Source organism: Lissotriton helveticus, chromosome 8 (genome assembly GCF_964261635.1).
Source record: "Lissotriton helveticus chromosome 8, aLisHel1.1, whole genome shotgun sequence".
Lineage (NCBI taxonomy): Eukaryota > Metazoa > Chordata > Amphibia > Caudata > Salamandridae > Lissotriton > Lissotriton helveticus.
In genome coordinates, this window is record NC_136069.1 from 1,069,264,047 (window position 1) to 1,069,284,929 (window position 20,883).

Below are 20,883 nucleotides of genomic sequence, written 5' to 3' on the forward strand. Positions count from 1 at the left end.
TCGGCAGAGCAGGAGTATGGAGCCTATACTCTGGAATCGTGTGGTCTGGAGGTGGGATAGGGGCAGGTGGATATAGCAGAGAAGGGGGGGGAGATTTCTCAAAATTAGAGTAGATGGTGTCAATTTTGGTGATAAAGAATTCAGCCTGTGAATTGCATTGTGCAGAATCGAGACATGGTGGTTTGGGCTGACACAGTGCGCCTGACAGCTTCTGTACAACCTTAAAAAGTGCTTTGGGACGATTTTGTGCTTCCAGGATAGTGGTGTTGACATGTTCAGCTTTAGCAATTTTACATAAGGAGTAGTATTTCATTAAAGCTGCTTTGTAAATTTGCTTGGAGCAAAGGTCATATTTGATGCGCCATTTGCGTTCAAGGTTTTTGCAAATAGTTTTTTCTGTTTTTAAGGCATCTGTAAACCAAGGTGCAGGCGGGTGGTGGAGATTGTGCCTTTGCAAGCGTTGGGGTAGGCATGCATCGGCAGCCTGTGACAGCCAGACATTTATAGCCTCAGTTGCTTCGGTACTGGTGACTTCCGTAAGAGGTCTAGTGTTCTCAAGGTGGGAGGTGAGTTCATTAATGTCTAGTTTATTCCAGTTTCTGGATAGCCTAGATTCAATAGGGTTAGAGGGGGTGTTAGGTTGACGACCAATGGTAACAGTGAAAGCCACCAAAAAGTGGTCAGACCATACAATAGGTAAGGAGGCCTCGCAGTCGATGATTTCTAGATTAGAGAGAATAGGGTCCAGAAGGTTCCCTGCTTTATGCGTAGGGCCGGAATTATGTAGAGTAATGTTAAGAGCAGCCAGGTCCTGCAGAAGATTGCTGCTAATGGAGCAGCAGGGATCATTTAGGTGTAGGTTGAAATCACCAATAATGGAAAAGTTAGTAGAATTCTGGATTAGTGGTGCTAAGTGCTCAGGGAGGGAGGCAGCCCATGAGCTCGCTGGGCCGGGGGGGCGATAAATGAGCATCCCGGAGAGAGTGAAGTTGGGAGACAGCGAGAGCTTAAAAAGACCTGCCTCGCTGTTGGGTAGTACAAAGTCTTCCCATTTACAAGAGTGCCGTCTGTTGTAAATTATAGCTATCCCTCCCCCGTCTTTTATACCTCTGTTTTTCCAACATAAGTGTAGTTGTCAGGGAGAGCAGCGGCAATATCCGGTCCAGAGTAATCTTTTAACCATGTCTCAGTAAGGAATAGAGCTGCTGGTTCCTCAGAGACCAGTAGATCAAAGATTTCCCTCTTATGTTTGACCAAAGATCTACAGTTCAGACTAATCAATGTCCGAGTCTGAGACAGGTCAGTAGCTAGATGTTTAGGGCGTGAAAAAGGAAAATTCAATGAAGCTATTTTGGTTGTGGAGGGGAGGGAAGTAAAGGGGAGATAGCAAGCAGGGCAAGTGCAGGGGATATGGTGAGGGTTAATGATAGTGCAACAAGCACATTGTGGTGGCCTGCGTCCAAAGAGAGCTTCCCGAGTATAGGTGCGTGATGGTACAGAGGGTGGGCGGCCAGGGGTCATAGCCCCTAGTCCCGGCCCGTCGCGGACGGGCGCAGACGGGCTTGCCTTAGGCGCACCTTTGGCGCGCAAACGGCGGGCCCGCTGCGCTCGTCCGCTGCGCTCGTCCGCTGCGCTTCCTGAAAATGCACATTATTAAATGAGCCGGAAGGTAGTAGGGGGGGCGTGGCCTCAAAGTGGGCGTGGCCAGCGGCCTCGGCGGGGATGGCGGCGGGAAGAATTGTAAGGACACAGGTCCCGTGACAGCGTTAGCTCCGCTGCTCGGTGCCTCAAATGAATGCAGTCCAGTAAGTTTCTTTTTAAAAACACAACACAAGTAAAATAAGATCGCTGTAGTGCCTACTCCCGGCTTTCCGCCTCAGGAGATTGGTTTAGACAGATCGCTCGTTCGTCAGCGCGTTAAATACCCGGGGGGCGTGGCCTCAAAGTGGGCGTGACCAGTGGCCTCGGCGGGGATGGCGGCGGGAAGAATAGTAAGGACACAGGTCCCGTGACAGCGTTAGCTCCGCTGCTCGGTGCCTCAAATGAATGCAGTCCAGTAAGTTTCTTTTTAAAAACACAACACAAGTAAAATAAGATCGCTGTAGTGCCTACTCCCGGCTTTCCACCTCAGGAGATTGGTTTATGCTAAGCACCAGGGCTCGAGCCGGGGATACAGTACACGCAGGTACACGGCTTCCCTCACTCTTTTCACAGGGTAGACGCCGTCCCCTCTGCTAAGAAGTTGCACCCCACAGAAATATGCTGAACTTCTCCCGTTGTAATTGCCAGACATCGGGACACGTTCAGCACCTGCGGGACAAAATCAGCACCTGCAGGCTGCCTCCTTTCCATTCGCAGCAGCAACATGCAGGCAGCTAGGGAGCTTTTTTTCACCTCCAGCTGTACCGATGTTAAGGGGCCATCCTCCTTTTGTTTGTATATGCTGACTGGGGGCCGCCTGGAACCTTAAATGTAAATGTAAATGCACAGAGGGAAACAAAGGCACACAGCTTGCCTTCTCTTCACAGCTACTTAAGACAGGCATGCTTTTGCCTTGGTTCTATCCCTGTACATAAATGCAGACACTGTAAGACTTTTAAATGGGTTAGTCTGTCCCAGTATTTACACAAATAATTTAAATAGCACTATTTTATTTTATAGCGCTACATTGTGACATCATGAGGTCATTTGCATATTGTCTTACTTGGTCAGTCACCTCACTTCTTTTTATTGGACTTGTGCCCTACTAAGCACAGATTTTTAGCTTACCTGTTTTTAAGCCACGCCCTTAATTACGTCGGCCACGGCCCTTTGAGAGACGCCCACCAATTTTTTCATCCCGCTTAAAGCCTTGAGAACAATGGAGGATGTACCCTTAGGGCTTGAGCTGCCAATTTTGGAGCTGGGGAACCGGGGTTTGAGCCTGGCGTGGGCTAAACATCCTGTGATTATGGGCAAATCACTTAACCTCCCTGCGCCTACCAAATAATGAATGTGTCCTTTTGTAATGTAACTGGTGCTTATGTAAAATGCTCCAATACGTTCGGGTCGAGTTCGTGCTATATAAATCTGCAACAAAAAAACAATGTGTCCTGTCAGTGTAATAGTAACAACCTATCCTCGTCGGTTACATTCAGAGCTGGCCTTCAATGAGAGAGCGCCCTGGGCGAAATCAAATTTGGCACCCCACGCCCACTCTTTAAATGTTTATGCACTGAGAATTTGGGATGAGAGGAGGAAGTGGGCAGTTGAGGGCCATGAAAGAAAAAGCAGACAAGGGTGCCATCAGCCTTCCAAAAAAGTGTTTTCCCACACGTTTCTTTGTACCTAGGTCGTAGAGAGACTGCTGCAGGGAGCTCCAGCGCCCCTTTGGGGGTGGGCGCCCTGAGCGTGGGTCCGGCTTGCACGTGCTAAAGACCGGCCCTGATAGTACTGGCCATGCGGACTGGCGGTGTGAGCTAGCAGTACAATGTTGTGTACCACTGCGGTGTCAAGCCATTGCGGTGTGCGCTAGCAGTGCACTCTGATCTAGCTGTGTGGTTTCGTAGACCAGAGCATCTGGACACACAGCAGTATCGAAGATCAGTGAAGTGGGCTCTGTCAGTGTAGTATAATTTTTTTTGCTATTTATATAGCGCGAAATCAACCCAAAGGTATTGGAGCGCTTTTTATGAGCACCAGTTACGTTACACAAGGGCACACTCATTTATATCATATCGTTATAGATGAGTGTAGTTTAAGCAGGCAGTGTGGTATCACAGACTACCCTGTGACAGGCATGGAAATCCTAAAATGAAAGTAAAAAAAATACCTATCTGGAGGAGTTCCTAGCTCACTGGTAACCCCGAGAACTCTGCTAATGTTGCTCTACCATTCATAGCCATGTTTTTTTTTTTGTTCTGTAATTTTTTATTGAGTATATAAAAAAATATAGATATGGTAGAGCAACATTAGCAGAGTTCTCGGGGTTACCATAGCCATGTTTGTATAGTGAAATAACAGAGATGGTGGAAGTATCTGTGGAGTGTGGGAGGATGCTGGGGTTCCTATCCGCCTGAAGAAGTTCAGATCAGGTATGCAAGTCCAATGAGCTGTTTTGAAGTTGTCAAGACATCCTGCGTAAGTGTTTTGAAGGATATAATGGAAGACAGGTTAGATTCGAACTTGCTGCAGGCAATGTGTGTTTTAATGTCAGTAGAATCCAAATTAAAACGCGGCCTAGCAGACCATAGAACAGGCCGAGAAGCAGTCAAAAAACAGGCCCACACACTGACCCGTCAGGCCAGCCCCCTCGGCCACCGCCTGGTTGTCCCACAGGCCAGTCTGGCTCGGGTTCTACCTCCGCTCTCTACGACTAGCCGTAGTCATAGACACGGGAGGCAAGCCAGTGACCTCCACAGCGATTGATGACGGGAAGCCCCTCTCGTCACTATGCATTATCTCTCGCCCTGTGCGGGCGCCGCTTCAGTAGCGGCTTCAACACGGCAGAAGAAGGGCGAGAGGGTGGCAACCTCTCGGCTACCCACGGCCTAACACTCCTCCGCCCGTGCCCGCCCAACCAGCGGGGGGAGGACCCGAGGGTCAGCCGGAGGTATGTCGGGGACGAACATTTGGGGAACCTAGCGGCGACGGACAGAGGGACGAGCGTCCATCATTGTGCAGCGGGCGTCGCAGGGGAGCGGGACCATCCCGGGAACAACGGTCTCGAGCAGAGGGCGGGGGCCCTCCACGCTGCTCCCGCGGTCACTGTCGAGATGGTCCACGGAAGTAGCAGCCGCCTTTTCGAGGATGGGTCCCAACCCGGTGCCCGTGGAACAAGGGAGGCTGGCAGCGGCGTCTGTAATGTCAACGTTCAAGATAAAGTGGGCCCGGCGGAGAGCAGGATTGGTCGCAGTATTACCGCCGGGGCCTCGTGCGACACCGAAGAGAGGGGCTACCCGTGTGGCAGCAGCCGCGTACTCGAGGGGCGCCGCCCAGAGAGAGGGAGCGGCTTCTTCGAGGAAAGCACTATCCGTTCTACCAGCGGCCCCATAAATGAGGGACGCCGTTCCAGTCGACGTGCCTCCGTCCTCGGCGAGGGCTCTGTCGGAAGTGGCACCCCCCACACAGACGAGGAGTACTCGTCCGAGAGGAGGACAGCCAGCGAGCACAGTAGCCGCAGTGACGGCACCACGAATGACAAGGGACCCTTGAACGGTTACGGCTCTCAGGACAGGGCCTTGTTCAAAGAAATGGCTGGGGAACCGGAGCAAGGGGAGCTAGCGCCGCAGACTAGCACTGGCGGATTCCCACAGTCGCCCTCCGTTTCTGAACAAGCATTCCTGACCCAGGAGGACTCGGTCCCCACCCATCAGTTGCAGGTCTCGGCGTCCCTTGGAGAGTGTCGCCTCACCAGCATGGGGTCTGCCTCCAACCATCAGTTGCAGGTCTCGCCGTCCCTTGGAGAGTGTCGCTTCACCAGCATGGGGTCTGCCTCCGACGTGCTGCCAGAGCAAATGGTGAGCCTCAGGGAGGGGAAGGGGGCGGGGGGGGGGGGGGACGGCTGGTGTGAGGTGAGGGGATATGTCCAGTGGTGTGGGTTTTCCGCGAGTCGAATTAATCAGCAGATGCCCCATACCTATCCTCCTGCTCAAGCTCCCGGGCAGCAGTGCTTAATTTGTAAAATATTAAGTGCCAAGGCTCTGACCAGGAGGCCACTGCAGCTTGCACCACCCATCGCCTTGTCATTGCTGCAAAAACAACTACTAACCATCTCTCTCACATGTAAATGCGACAGTTCAGATTATTCCTGGTCCCCGAAGCTAAAGGAATGAATGGGGAGGCAAGTATTAGCATTTTTTTAATGTATATTGTTTTCCTAAACAACTTATACTACTCATCTCTAAATTACATGAGCAGCGCCACCTTGTTGCAGACTGCCCTAAGTGTGGTGTTGACAATTAGGTGGGGCGGGGAGCACCGGAAACCAATGGAAACCAATTAAGTGCCGGTGCTCAGCATCGGAAAGCACTGGCTCTAATTAAGCACTGCCGGGCAGTCAGTCAATGCCCTTCACTCTCTGGTGCCCATGCACACAAACCTACCTGTAATTTTATGCTCCTATGTGACCGAAATGATCATGTGCAACTGAGAATAGGGATGCAGGCATTGCGATGTCAAAAGTTAACTGTAATAAGCTATTACAGGGGAGCAGCTACATATGTTTTTTTTTATTACAGGCGAATGGAGACTTCCCAACTCTCCTGCAATAAGGAAATCAGAGTCAGTCTTTTATAAAGGCATTGCAGGCAGCTTCTAATCAGATTGAGCTACAAACATTTTTTGGTTTAAATCTATAAAATTATTCAGAAGGTGGTGAATTATGTGGTAAGTGCAGTAAGTCAATAATTATACAGAACACACTGCATCCACAGAATCACATAATTCCCTTGTTGGAAAGGGGGTTCTACCACTGTCAATAAGGCCACTAATACAGTGTAGGGCTAAGGACCAGTCTCAATAAATTATTCCCATGCTCAACCCTTGGTAGCATGGCTGCGAGCAGACAGGCTTAATTTCGGAGACAGGTATGTAAAACATTTATAAACACCAATTCAGTAAAGAATTAAGGCACAACATACAATAAAACATCCCACACCAATTTATAAAAATAGGAAATACTTTTATCTTTAAAATGACAACAAACAGCAGAAATCCAATGTAGGGAACCATAGATAGGAATTTAAAAAGATTTAGCATGATATAACACTTAGCACTTAGAAACCAATAGCGCCACATTGAAAAATCTGGTCGCGCTTGACGGGGACAAAGTCAAAGCTTCAGGCCGACTGCAATGGAGCCCTGCTCGGATACCCCTTGCTGTAGGCCTTGGTCGAGATTTTACCTTTGGACTTAGAATCCTTTCTGGAGCTTTTTCTGCTGGTGCCCCTCAATGCTCTTCACCAGTCCAGGTTCGGTGATGGTTCACTGGCTTGCTTTCCAGGGAGCTCCTGGTAAACTCTGGAAGTCAGACTCCTGAGCTTTTCAGCGGGACGAACCAGCAGACAGGCCGGCTCACTTTTGAAGGTCGCTGGCTGGGTTCTCACGGTTAAGTCGATGCGGGTGTCTAGTTGGCACAGTTAGGTACTTGTGACAAATATTCAAAACACAACATATAACCCGGGGTCTAGTGATAAGGAACACAAATACTGTAACTGTCCAAGACTCTAATGGAAATTAGAGCAGAAATTAACATGCTTCTGCAGGATTCTGAGATCGAGATCCTCTTTCTCACAGAAACTTGGATCAACCCCAACTCTGACTCAGACATAATCCAAACACTCCCCCCGGGCTATCTCATCAAACATCAGGACAGACCCTCTGGGACTGGAGGTGGGATAGCAATCATCTACCGTGATCATTTTGCGTGCCATTTTAAGGACACCCCAATTCAGGACTGTGAAAATGCCCAGTTCTCTATCCACTTGCCACCATCCACAACTCTCTCGGGGATATTAGTCTACCGTCCCCCAGGACAGCAACAACTATTTTGCGACTCCCTGGTGGAATCCATTTCCACTCTTGCCTGCCTGACCCCCAACTTTACGGTCTTAGGAGACCTAAACCTCCATTTCGATGACCTAACAAACAAAACAGCCGTCGACCTTAAAGATGACCTAGCCTCCCTCAACCTACACTTGATAAGCAACCAGCCCACCCATTCCAAGGGCCACTTGCTGGACCCTATATTCACAAACTTCAGGAGACTAGTCAGGAATACCCCCATCCCTGTTCCCTGGTCAGACCATTTCTTAATCCCCTTTAAGCTCCAACTTTCGGCTGAAGCACCGGAGAGACCTCCCCCCCCAAGCACCATCCCGCCCGTGGCAAAAATTGGATACGGCCTCATGGGCCCAAGCACTTGCCTCTACCTCACCAGTGCTGGACCCAGACCCCTCCAGAGCAGACGTTCAACTACGCGGCTGGATCGATCAATCCCTGGATGCGATCCTCCCCGTCAAACCCCTCCCCAGTAAGAAGAAAACTTTCAAATCGCCGTGGTTCACCCAAGAACTACGCCTACTCAGGAAAAAGTGCAAAAAGCTCGAGCGCCTTTGGAGAAAGGACTGGGCGACTGAAAGTAAAAACGAATACAGGTCCGCCATGAAGCACTACAAAACCTGTATAAAAAATACCCAGGCAACCTTCTTCGGGGAAAAAATACTAGCTGCAGCTAACTCTGCCAAAGAAACCTATCGCATTATACGCCTTCTCACTAAAACCCCAGACCCTCTACCCACACCAGACCAATCGGGCACCAGATGCAACCAGCTAGCTGAGTTCTTTGCAACAAAAATTAATAATATCCTCAAATCCCTCCCATCTCCCATTACCTCCCAACTCCCCGCTACCACCCCCCCTTGCGCAGAGGCTCCACGCCTCCAAATATTTTCCCAGGTCACCACGGAGCTTTTCCTGACCACTCTACAATCCGTGAAAAGCGGGGCTCCATCAGATCCAGCTCCTATGAGCAAATTAAAACTGGTCGCCGCCACTGTCACCCCTCCATTTACCCAACTGATTAACGCTTCCCTTGCACTAGGCATTGTTCCAGCCAATTGGAAAAAAGCTACAGTCAGGGCACTTCTTAAAAAACCCCATCTTGATCCAACGGACCCATCCAATTTCAGACCTATTTCTCTCCTCCCGGCCATCAGCAAAGTGGCCGAGCGAACTGTCAACCAGCAACTATCCCTCTTCTTGGAAACCAACAATCTCCTGCGCCAATCCCAGACAGGGTTTAGACCTGGACAGGGAACAGCCACCGCACTACTAGCCGTGGTCGAGGAGGCAAGAACCATCATAGACGCAGGAGGATCAGTGGCAGTGATCCTCCTCGATCTGAGTGCCGCCTTCGACACGGTGGATCATGCCATCCTTATCCACTGGCTCAGCTTGGTAGGAGTTTCTGGTACTGCCCTGTCCTGGATCAAATCCTTCCTTGAAGGCACAACTTTTCAGGTGTCCGATGGCACAGTTTTGTCCAGAGCTCTTCCCCTCCAGTGTGGGGTCCCCCAGGGCTCCTCCCTGAGCCCCACACTTTTTAATGTCTACATGTCCCCCCTAGAGGACATTATAGCCCCATTCGGCATAAAAACAGTCATGTATGCCGATGACACCCAACTGGTGGTGTCCCTAAACCAGACGCGTAAAAGCCTGGACAACCTGGCAGCATGTCTTGAGAACATCTTCCACTGGATGTGCGAATCACGCCTTAAATTAAACGGAGAGAAATCCGAGATCCTCCTCTTGGGAAACCCACGCAAACTCCCTCCTTCCCTCTCGTGGCCACTCTGCATGGGATCACCTCCCACCCCCAAATCAGAAGTTAAGAGCCTGGGCATCTGGCTGGACCAAGAGCTTAACTTTAAAACCCAGGCCAGAAAAACCACAGGCATCTGCTTCGGTCTCATTCAAACAGCACGGAAGATCCTCCACCTGATTCCCTTCCAATCCAGGAAATTGCTCATGCAGGGGCTGGTAAACTCCAGACTAGATTACGGAAATGCCCTTTATCTAGGGGCCCCTGCATCGGTCATTAACAGACTGCAATACGCCCAAAACGCGGCTGCCAGACTCCTAACCGGGACCCCATCCAGACACTCCGCCAAACCGGCCCTCAAAAGCCTACACTGGCTCCCGATTAAGGAAAGGATCACTTTAAGACCCTTTGCATTTCACACAAAATAATGCAAGGCAGAGGCCCACCGATCCATAGATCCCTCGTCAAACCCCATCCGTCGAATAGACAACTCAGATCTGACTCTCTCTCCCTGGCCAGCATCCCCAGAATAAAAAAGGCCCGCTCTGGGGGGCGACTGTTCTCCTACAATGCCCCAAAACTGTGCAACTCCCTTCCACTGTCCATCCGAAGAGAACACAATCTACTCGCCTTCCGTAGGCAACTAAAAACGTGGCTCTTCCCATAATCTTTCACCTCCTCTCCCCCCCCCTCTGGAATAATAGGTCGTCTGTCAGCGCTGGGACGCCCCAGGGCAGCTACGCGCTTTATAAATCCGTATTCAAATTCAAATAAATCCGTATTCAAATATAAAAAAAAATTATGGATTCCCATCAATCACCATTCCAGGTAACATGCTTCATCATCTGGGTCTCCTTAAATAGGGCTTCAACTCCACCCTAATGATGGAGGAGCCCAAGGATGTTTTAAGGTGTTAATACAGATGTGAGCAGATGTTTTTATAGAGTGTATGGGAAAGTGCAGTGCAATGAATGATGTGAGGTTTAAAATTGAAGCGTAATCAGACCCCAAATTTATTATTGTCTGATACGATCAAAGGTTAAAAACAGTGCATGGGAACAGTTTCAACAGATAGCTGTCCGTAAATAATCAATCGGTCAACATGTTTCAGCACCTAAAGGTAGATGTACACCTAGTGCTTTCATCAGGACCTATTAAGTACTGATGCTACTGCAATAGTGAAAAATGATTATAACAACAAAACGTGAAACAGTACCATAAAGGATACACTGTGGAACAATACAACCTTTCAGCTTGGTTCTCACAGTTCACAATCCTCGTATCTCTTGAAGGATCTATAAGAAATACAAAACGTTACAAAAAGAGAAGAATCTTGGAGGACAGTATGTATGTCTTATATAAAGCCTATGCAACTATAGTTGGTTGTCAGGCTAACCCTCATAGTGGGCACTCATCCATCGAGCCTTACCTCAAGAGTATGGAGGAATTACCTCACCCCACCTGGCAACAGCTCAGGATAAAGGAGGCACCGCTCTAGAAAGGGGAACAAAATACACCAGTGTAAGAACTGGGACCGCCAGTTCTCCGGGGGTTAGCATGGCTCGAGCAGGAAGGCAGCCAGGGGCTTACGTGTAGTGTAGCTACTTAACACACACATCCAATGAAACACACAGTGGCGCAATAATGGAGACCACACCAGTAGTTGTATTTGGAAAATCAAGATCTTTTATATAGGCTTTCAATTAGAGCGATGCATTGGTAATTCATTAGCATTTTAGACAAACATTTCATTAAGACGTTTCATGAATCACGTGCAGATTGCACTTCCCGTGAAGGGGTAAACATTTCAGATAAGCATTTCAGTAAGACATTTCATTAAAATAACAACCAGCTCATCTATACAGTGAAACATTAACTAACCCCGCCTGTCGCATCAGACTCTTTGACAGGCAAAGGGGTAAATGTATAAACCTGGAGGATCCTACAAGAAGCGATTATAGTAATGCGTTTAAGTAACACATCAAACCTCTCATGGACGCTTTTCCTGGAAAGGAATAAAACATATCAGCAAGTACTTATCAGTCTAACAAAGAACTTCAAAGAACACAGCCTTTAGTCATCTATGACAAGCCTTTCTTCTTGTAAATACAGGTCGGCTGCGACCCAGATCAGATCATCAGAATGTTATGGAAGTCCACCTCTGCAAGAAAATTCAGTACAGTGAAGTGACTCTCCCTCTCCTTAACAGGCTTGTAAATATGGTACACTATGGACCTTTCAGGCTTGTAAATATGGTGCACGATGAGCAATTCAGGCTTGTAAATATGGTGCACGATGAGCAATTCAGGCTTGTAAATATGCAGGCCAAACGATAAAATAAGGCACATTCAGAAGGGGGGGTCCAACAGAACCCAGTCACAGTTAACCCCGGGGGAGGGGCGACCTCGGGCCTCACTCGGCCTACCGCCCTCCTCCCCTGGGGGTTACCTCTCTTCTTCGGCCCTCCGGGGCCCTTGCGGAGACGCTGGCTCTGGCAGAGGGGAGGGGTGTTCGTCCCTCCCAGGGCCTACCTCGGCCCGGCGCGGTGTTGCTGTGGCTTCTGGGCACCAGCGCCGGGGCCGGGGCGAGGTCAACATGCAGGATACAGCGAGGAGGGGGCCCTTTGGCTCCACGACCCCCTCCGCGATCGTTACGGGCCCTCTCAGGCCTACCGGCAAGGCTCCGGGGCCGGGGCCGCTCCAGCCACTCACGTCGCCCGCCTCGAGGGCGCGCCCGCCTCGACCAATGGCAGCGCGGCGCCCGGGGGCGGGGCAGAGGAGCTCCCCGATCACGTGGGACAGGACAGCTTGGCTTCAGGCCTACCGCGGCCTGGCGGATTCAATGCGGCGGCCCTCTCCTGGCATCGAGGGCCGCCGAGGGGGTCAAACGAGGCGCTGGACACAGCGCGAAGGCGGGCAGCCCCAGGGCAGGCCGGCAGCGCCTCAGAGGCGTCGCGTGGGCGCGCTGATGCCGCGGTGACGTGAGGGCCTCCTCAGGCGCCTCAGACGGCTTCACCCAGCTCCGGGCTGCAGCGGTGAGTGGGGATATTAACAGCGCCTCGTGGCGACGGTGTCAGGCACCGCAGCGCTACTCGTGGGGGGTACATCAGTCGGCTCAGGAGAGCGCTTGGGGGCAACTGCAGCAGAAGGAGTTCTGAGGTGAAAAGCGCCTCAGGATCACAGCGCTGGAATCACGGGAACACAGATAGCTCAGGGCAGGCAGCCTCTGACACAGCGCTGGGCAGGAGGGCAGACTATAGCGCTCTGCAAGTTAGTCAGCCAGAACTGCAGGCAGGATGGGGACAGACTATAACGCTGTCACACAGTTCAGTCAGGGGGAGACAGGTAGGCCCAGCTGTAGGCAGGGGGTGCGCAGGGCAGCTCAGTCCAGTACCTGGTCCCAGGAAGCAGGTTTCTTGGCGCTTGGATGACTCTGCGCCCTTAGTTGCTTGTTTCTTGAAGTTGAAGAGGGGGGGGGTGATGAGTTGAGGGCTTGAAGAATTTCTCCTCAGTCACTGCAGATGGGCACTGGGGTTCCCTACCACTGGGTTAGATCAGGGGGCTAGCTTTGGACACCTCACCCAGCTTAAGAGGCAGCACCTAGATCCTGTCACTCCCAGTAGCATAGGTTCCTCACTAGGCCCTCTCGCCGAAAACTCCTGCGTGGGTTCCCCAGGTCAGTGATGCCCCAACTGACTAGAAAAAGTTCCCTCCCTTGCTTATATATGCCCAGGTCAGGTGACCACTCTCTAAGGTGGGAAAAGTCAGGTCCGCCTTCCTTCTGGAAGGTTCCAGGAGCTTCCCCACTCTGACTATGGACAGGGGCTGGGTGGCTGGTGTTGCAACATTGTATGGGGACCCAGCCTGCTCCTGGCAACTAGGGTGCTACACTAAAAAGACCACGCTGCAGTAGCAGGGGCCAGTGGCAGCCATGTTGAAAGTAGAGAGCACCTGCACCCTAACACAGATTAGCTATGCCAAGGTGCCCGAAGACCTAAGGGCCAGCAAAAAGTAGGTGGGAAAAATGAGGCAAGGGCAAAAAATCACAGGGAAAGACCACCCTAAGGCTGACAGGTCTAACAACCAGAATATTGATTTATGTGGTGCATTGTTCACCCTATACGTTTCCTACATAATCCAGTTGTCTGATACACTGCATGAGTTAGCAAAACTCCAGCACACACCACATATCATGTATAATGTATCATCCCCACAAGGGGAATATGTCGATTTATTTTTAGCACTTGAAGTTTAGTAGTGCATTTACTGTGAATCAAGCTTAAAAGCAAAAACCATGCTAGATGTCTGCACAAGCATTACTCTAAAGAATAGAGATCATTTACTAAAAACCGGTCTCCCTAGATTGAGTATGGGTATGACCATGTATCATTATGGTAGATTGCCAAACATGTAATCCTGTCCTGAGCCCATCAGGGACTATCAGGGACATGTAATGATGTAACAAAAAAATGCCAGAATGGTAAGCCCTGATCAAGTCAGTGTACAAACTCTGCGAAGACATCACAGTGCATACACAGGACAGTTCGAAACTCAAGTCATTCAGACAGAGAACAAGCTCACTCAATACATAAGTCAACCAAGATCAAGTAGCGAGGTTCGGCGGCTCAATGCGGGATAGTCGCGCAGCTAAAACTATCATCGCCGGCTGTGTAGAGGGTCCACATGACAACTGACTTGCCGTTTGGTTCACTAATGGCATTGTTGTCAGTGGGGAGGAGAGGGCATGAAACTTTCTAAGTTCATGTTTGAAAACTATATCTTCTAACAAATGCCATTCAATGCAATGATATAATTTGATGTTCTAACCTGAAAATCTTACTCATGTTAGAAAAAATATACTTTTTTGAACTGCGAAGAGACCGTATCATATTTTATTTGTTTGTTGCACATGAAGGTGATTTAAACATGGAGGTGTCCTAAAGATAAGGTACAAGACACCCTCTGAGCTTCTTTTAATTTAATTCAGTCAATTGATAAATCAATGCTTGCATGTTTATTAACATCCTGGTGAACATTAGTGCTTAGTCAAGTAAACAGCAGCTCTTTTCAGCTTTACACCAGGGGGCCACATGCAAAGGTCAAGTGGAGCCTCAATAGGCACCTGGGCTGCACAATAATCAGGTTTATTGGAGGCACAGTGGATACCTCGAACTGGATTATGGGGGTGGATGTGGGAACACTGAAGGAATACTACAGCATGCACCCCCACACACAACCCTGCCTTCAGAGCCCAAGTTTAATGTGGCCAAATAATTTTTCCGTCTTGAAAACGTCCAACGTGTTTAGGCTTGGCCCAGGGAACTTTTACTCCATTGGTTAGGGTGTGTGCAGGAGTCATTCCCACCCACTAGCAAGTGCCAGGCATAAATGGTGCAACTCCAGTCTCACACTTCAGAACACTCCTGGACATGTAGAAGAACAGAAGAGGACTGGACCTGATGTTTGACACCCAAGAAGAACTCTGAAGGACTGGATCTGCTCCTCCTTGTGCCCAGGACAAAGAAGTGGAACCAAGGGTCATAAGGCTGACTTCCTGTTCAAGCTGCTGGGATACAACAGGCTACAATAGAACTTTTCTCCAACTGCCGAGGTGGCCAGTAGCAAATGGACCTGGATTAAACCCTGCTGTTCATCTTCGTCCGGCACCCTGTGGGTCTCTAACTGCCTCCCCTGTGGGCCTGGGGCCTTAGATGTGTACTCCTGTGGTGGATTTAGTTTTACTGGACTAAAGTCAGAAGGTCAAATCTTTGAAAAGGATAAACCTGGTTGGTCTATCCGAACTGCTGTCCAGCGCAGACAGCGCCAAATTGCATTTAGGTCCTGGTTTACTGCGACCATTGACAATCATTGGCACTTTATGCTGCTTGGCGCTATGCCTACTTAAAAAAAATCTCCAATTCCTCATATTGAATTTTTTTAAATGAATCTTTTTAAGTTGTAGAGAAGGAAACAATGGCTAAACAAAACCAAAATGAAACAGTACAGACCGAGAAACATCATTGAGCACTTATTCCCGTGACAGTTTGACTAAGTGATACAGCATTATCATTGCAATAAATCTTTACCCCCTTTCCGCACCTCCCACAAGTCTCTTAACTCTCTTCTAGGGGGATGAGGGTGTGTGCACAGACCTCTCCGCGCATCATTCAATTGACCCCAGACCTTCACTTATTTCCCAGGGCAACCTCTATTAGTATAGACTGTCTTTTCTGCAACCATATAGGTGTCCATGTCCATGTCCATGTCCATTTCCCAGTCGAAGACACGCGGAGGCGCTGTCACTCCCCATTGCGGGCTATGTTTCGCTCGGCGACAGCCAAACCTAGCGTCATCCAAATTTCCCCCCTTTTTGTAATAGATATTTCTTCCCAGATATTCAGGAGGCACCAGTTTGGCACCAGTGATATTGACACCTCCCAAATCTCTTTCATTTTAGTTATTACTGCCCTCTAATTGGATTGTATCATGGGGCATTCCCAAATAATATGGAAGAAGGTGCACTTTAAGTGACATATACGGCGACAGTCTTCAGTTTGTATTCTATCCATTTTTACGAGTGTAGTGCAGGCCTAGTAGACCCTGTGCAATATCTAACGTTGAACCAGCCTGACTCCTGCCTTAATGGCTACCTCTCTGGGAGAGGCTAGTGCCGCCGACCAATCATCGTCATCTAAGCCACCCACATCAGCTGCCCATTTATCTCGCAGTTTTGAGAGTGAGTCAGGCAGATTATTTGTTAGCTTTCTGGATGTGTGTGAGGTCGCTTGTCATATGTTTGTTGAGCAGACAGTCCTCCAACGGGGAATACTCTGAAAGTTCATCTCCTGTGGGGATTACCGATTGCAGTGTGTGTCTGATTTGTAGGTATCCGAAGAATTCTGAATCTGCCAAGTCGTATTCCCTCTGGAGGTCTGTAAAAGAGAGTTCAGTGCCCGCACCCACAAGTCACCAACTTTTGATAGACCTATGAGGTCCCATTTCTAGAATCCCGGGTATCTACCTAATGTCCCAAGGGCCTTCGAGTCCCACAAGGGTGTGGATTGCATTAGTTTGTTATTCCAGCCCAACATCCAATTGGCCACATGCCAGATTTTAATGATAGTATTGGTGGGATTCTGATGTTGCGCGTACCGAGGCACCGTATATAGGGCTCATAGGTATCCGCTAGGCTGCATTTTCCAATGTCCATTCGGATCCAAGGTTCGTCATCAGGTAGGTATACCCAATGGTTGATAGTAGTTAGTTGTGCGGCCCAGTAATACCTCTGTTTGTCAGGCAAGGTGATTCCACCATAGTACCATCCCTGGGTTAACTTTTTAAGCGCAATGTGTGCCAAACCCCCATCCCATAGGAGAGTCAACAGCTCAGAGTTTATTACCTCAAAATATTTCGTGGGGACTGGATATTGTGCGTTCTGGAGGGCGTGGAGGACGTGGTAATGTCATAATTTTAAAAAGGGACGCTTTCCAGAGAATAGAGTGGAAAAGATCTCCAATGTTGGACATCTGCCTTCATCAGATCCAGTGGTGGGATCAGGTTTTTAGTATAGTAAAGGGTGGGGTCTGTAGTGGCAAATATTCCCAAGTACGTGAAGCCCTCCGTAGTTATCCGGATATCCCAGCTCCTAGGGAGCACGGGCAGGTTTCCGCGTAGTAGAAAAAACCAAAGATTACCCCCAATTACTTAAATAGCCGGATACTCTACCGAAGTTCTCAATTATATTAATGACTCTGCTTAGGAAGATTCTGGGGTCTGCCAGGTAGAGAAGAATGTCATCCGCATACGGCGATATCCTGTCCTCCCACTGCGGAGTCCTCGCAATATGGGATCCACTCGTATCCATTGTGCGACTGGTTCTAGAAGTATGGCAAACAGGAGGGGGGAGAGTGTGGTATCAAACGCCATCCTGGCATCCAGGGAGAGGATCACCACATCCTCCTGTATGAATTTCACTCTGGAGTTTCAGTGGACAATATACGCTGATGAGGTTGACAGGTGTTCCCTCCTTTGCTCCCGTAACAACCACATATCGACCTTGTTTGTCTATTTGGGTGGTGTGAGTTTGGAATATCAGTGGCTTTTTAACCAATATTCCCACTCCACGGGAACTGGATGTGAAGCTGGCATGGGTCAACATTTTGTATCCCCAGCTATTTAGTGCTTTACTCTTGTTATCAGTCCTATGTGTCTCTTGGAGGAAGATAACAGTAGGAGAATGTTGTTTTATGTATTGGAGAACAATTCTTTGTTTTATATTGTCCCCAGCCCATTGACGCTCTATGACAATATACGCAATTGCACTTTATCTATTGTATCTGGCATTGATAGCACATTGTAGTGTCTGGGCAGGTGATTACCTTTGCCCCTGTCCATCTCATGCGGCTGCATCTTTTATGGCATGTGATGTCAGGTGATTTATAGAGCTCATGGCTGTCCCAGCAAAGGGACATCCCAGCGGTAAGGATCAGGGAGAAAGAGAATGTGATGTTTAAGCTACTGAAATGACCATGTCTTTACTGCCTTTCTGAACGGCAAGAGATTGGGGATGCTCCTAATAGTGAGAAGCATCGAGTTCCATAAAGTAGGAGCTAAATCTTTGAATGAACTGCCTCCAACTCTGGCTGTACGGAATCATGGCACCCGCATCAGGTGTCGATCCGTAGAGCGTAGAGCACAGGAAGGACTATAGTGGTGGCCAAGGTCTCTGAGAATCACCGGGCCAGAGCCTGCCAGTATTTTATGAGTAGCCCAGAGTGCTATGAACCAGATTCTTTGCTCCACAGGCAGCCAGTGGAGTCAACGCAGTACCCCTGAAACCAAGCTATACTTAGGCAGTGCAAGTAAGGTGCAAGCTGCCGCGTTCATGGTGCGTTGGAGCCTATTGGTCACGAATTTGTTAGCACCGAGCAAGTGGCTGTTACAGTAGTCTAACCTAGCCAGGATCGTGGCTTGCACAAACAGCTGGCGCGTGTGAGGGGGAAACAGACCCAGAATGGGTTTTAGGCCGCGCAAAATGCCGAAGCAGGTCCCTGCACAGACTTGGCATGCTCCTCAAATGAGAGTGCAATGTCCATCCAAAGGCCGAGGTTTCTTACCGCAGCTTTGGGCGCAGGAGGACTACCCAACTCTAGCAGCCACCAGTTGTTACCCCAGAGGTGTGAGTCTCCACCAAACAGGAGGGTCTCAGTTTTAGATAAGTTTAGCTGAAGACAATTCGCCTCCATCCAGCCCGCTATTGCTGCCAGATCCTCCTGAAATTTGATCATGTCCTGACTGGAGTCCTTGGTACAGGAAAAGACCAGTTGCATATCATCAGCATATGACACCAAATGAATGTTACGAGTTTTGGCCAAGAAGGCCAGCGGATGAACATAAATGTTGAACAGGGTCGGACTCAGTGCTGACCCCTGTGGGACTCCACAGCATAAAGGGTGTGTCTGTTAGTGATAAGGTGGAGAGATGACCTGGAATGACCTGTCACGCAGAAAAGAGGAGAACCAATCAAGGGCACTACCTGTGACACCGATCTCACGCAGATGATAAATCAGGATGCTATGTGAGACCGTGTCGAAGGCCGCGCTGAGAACAAGCAAGATGAGCGCAGTCAGGTTGCCCTCATCCATGGAGGCTCTTAGTTGTTCTGTTACTGCTAATAAAGCTGACTCTGTGTTGTGCTTTGGATGGAAGCCATTTTGGAATGGGTCTAATATGGAGTGAAACTCCGGATACTGCATCAGAATGCCGTTCACATAGGATTCAGTAACTTTGGCTAAAAATGGCAGAAGCAAAATCAGGCAATAGTTCTCCGGCCTAGAGGCATCAAGAGAAGGTTTCTTCAAGAGGGGGATAACTTTTGTATGCTTCCGGGTTTGTTGGACCTCGGAATTGGAAAGGCAAAGATAAATGAGATCCAGGCAGCTAGGCAGGAGGCAGTCCTGATATTTGACAAAATATCTGGCTCGAGAGGGTCATCGGGGGACCCTGATTTAATCTTCATAACAAAAGCCTTAAGGTCATCTAGAGCAGTGGTTCCCAAAGTTTTGGCTCCTGAGGACCCCCATTGAGTCAGCACTGGAAGCCGGGGACCCCCTAGCAATCTGTATAATTTAAATTTTAAACAGTAATCCGAAAAAAATAAACACAGGTATGAACACAAAACAAATAGTCGAATTACTAAGGATTTTAGTATTTTATATTGAAAGAATCTGCAAAAAACAAAAAACTGTATTGGGAAGGTTGGTGCTGCATCTCCATGACTAACTTTTAAATGGATGGTTTTATTTCACACTACGAGGCTCCTGCTCCTGCCAGGGCCAGTCTGGAAACCCAAAGCAGACCTGGCAAATGTTTTCAGACCAGTCCCCACAGGGTGCACACCAAGTGTAGTGAGTGAGTCGAACCACTACAAAGGGGACTTTGGGAGGCTCTCCCCCCAAGACAATTTAGGAAACAATAGTGCATTCTACAACACATTTATTATTATATATTGAATTGTATTAGCTGTAACCCCTTGCATGCTGGTGACGGCTCGCGTCCGTCATGGCACACAGTGCTCGTGTGCTGATGACGGCCGGGAGCCGTCACGACCACGCCCGCGATCGGAATGTCCAGCACAGGAGCGGAATTCCGACCGCAGGCAAGGGGTTAAAAGAATAGTAAATGATGACTTTACTATGCACCAGGATACGATAATCTTTGTTTGGGTTCTTCAGTGATTCCCTTTTTATCACACTCCAACAGTGCCTCTCGTCTCTCCATAGTCCCTCTGTCACATGTATTTCATTTGTTTTATAGCACCTCTCATACCATTGTAGGATGTCAGAGCACTTTACAACACACACACACATATAGGGCAGATTTACAAGACCTATGCGCAACCGGTGCATCACAAAAAGTGACGCTCCGGCGGCGCATTTTAGTGCCTCATATTTATAAGAACAGGAAAAGCCACCCTGCGTGACTTTTCATGTTCTTATAAATATGGCCCCTTAGCACACAGGACTTTGCGTGAAAGGTGCGTTTCATGGGTTTTGCTGTGAGTGTTCGCAAGCAACACCCATGAAACCAGACATTTCCATATATATGAAAAATCATGAATCTGGAAATGCGTCCGAATGCTACACCTCCCCAAAGGAGGCGTAGGGAGGTGCAACAAGAAGAAATGTATTCATTTCTCCTCGTTGTTTAGGAAGATGAAATCCCCTCTAGTGATTATGTGCAGAAAGGGAATCCTACCTGAACATAAACAATCTCCCCACAACGCAGGCATCCTTGCACCATGGTGCAAGGGTGCCTGTGCCGGCGCATGGCAACAGTTTGTGCACCAGCGCAGGGAGAGCACTGAGATGCAACATACTATGGTAATATGTTGCACCCCTGTGCTTTGAAAGTGACTAAGTGCAGCACAGCCAAATGGCTTGCAGCACTCACTGAGTCACTTTCCTTGTAAATCTACCCCATAGAGACAATGAATCATACATGTAATAACATAAGGCAAAGGTGACTACTAGTTGTAGGATTCACATCATTCATACTGGTAGGCATAACAGTGTTTAGCATTGA

At 48.9% G+C, this 20,883-nt stretch overlaps 1 protein-coding gene across 1 annotated transcript in view; it reads left to right on the plus strand.

The window, feature by feature from the left end:
• The first annotated feature begins 4,555 nt into the window (after window positions 1–4,555).
• The window catches only part of LOC144771874 (cilium assembly protein DZIP1-like), a 1,571,028-nt gene continuing 1,554,700 nt past the window's right edge, over window positions 4,556–20,883 (plus strand). The window contains exon 1 of the mRNA XM_078656123.1: window positions 4,556–5,498. Coding sequence (XP_078512249.1) covers window positions 4,755–5,498 — 744 coding nt within the window. The 5' untranslated portion in view covers window positions 4,556–4,754. The remainder of the gene's footprint in view (window positions 5,499–20,883) is intronic.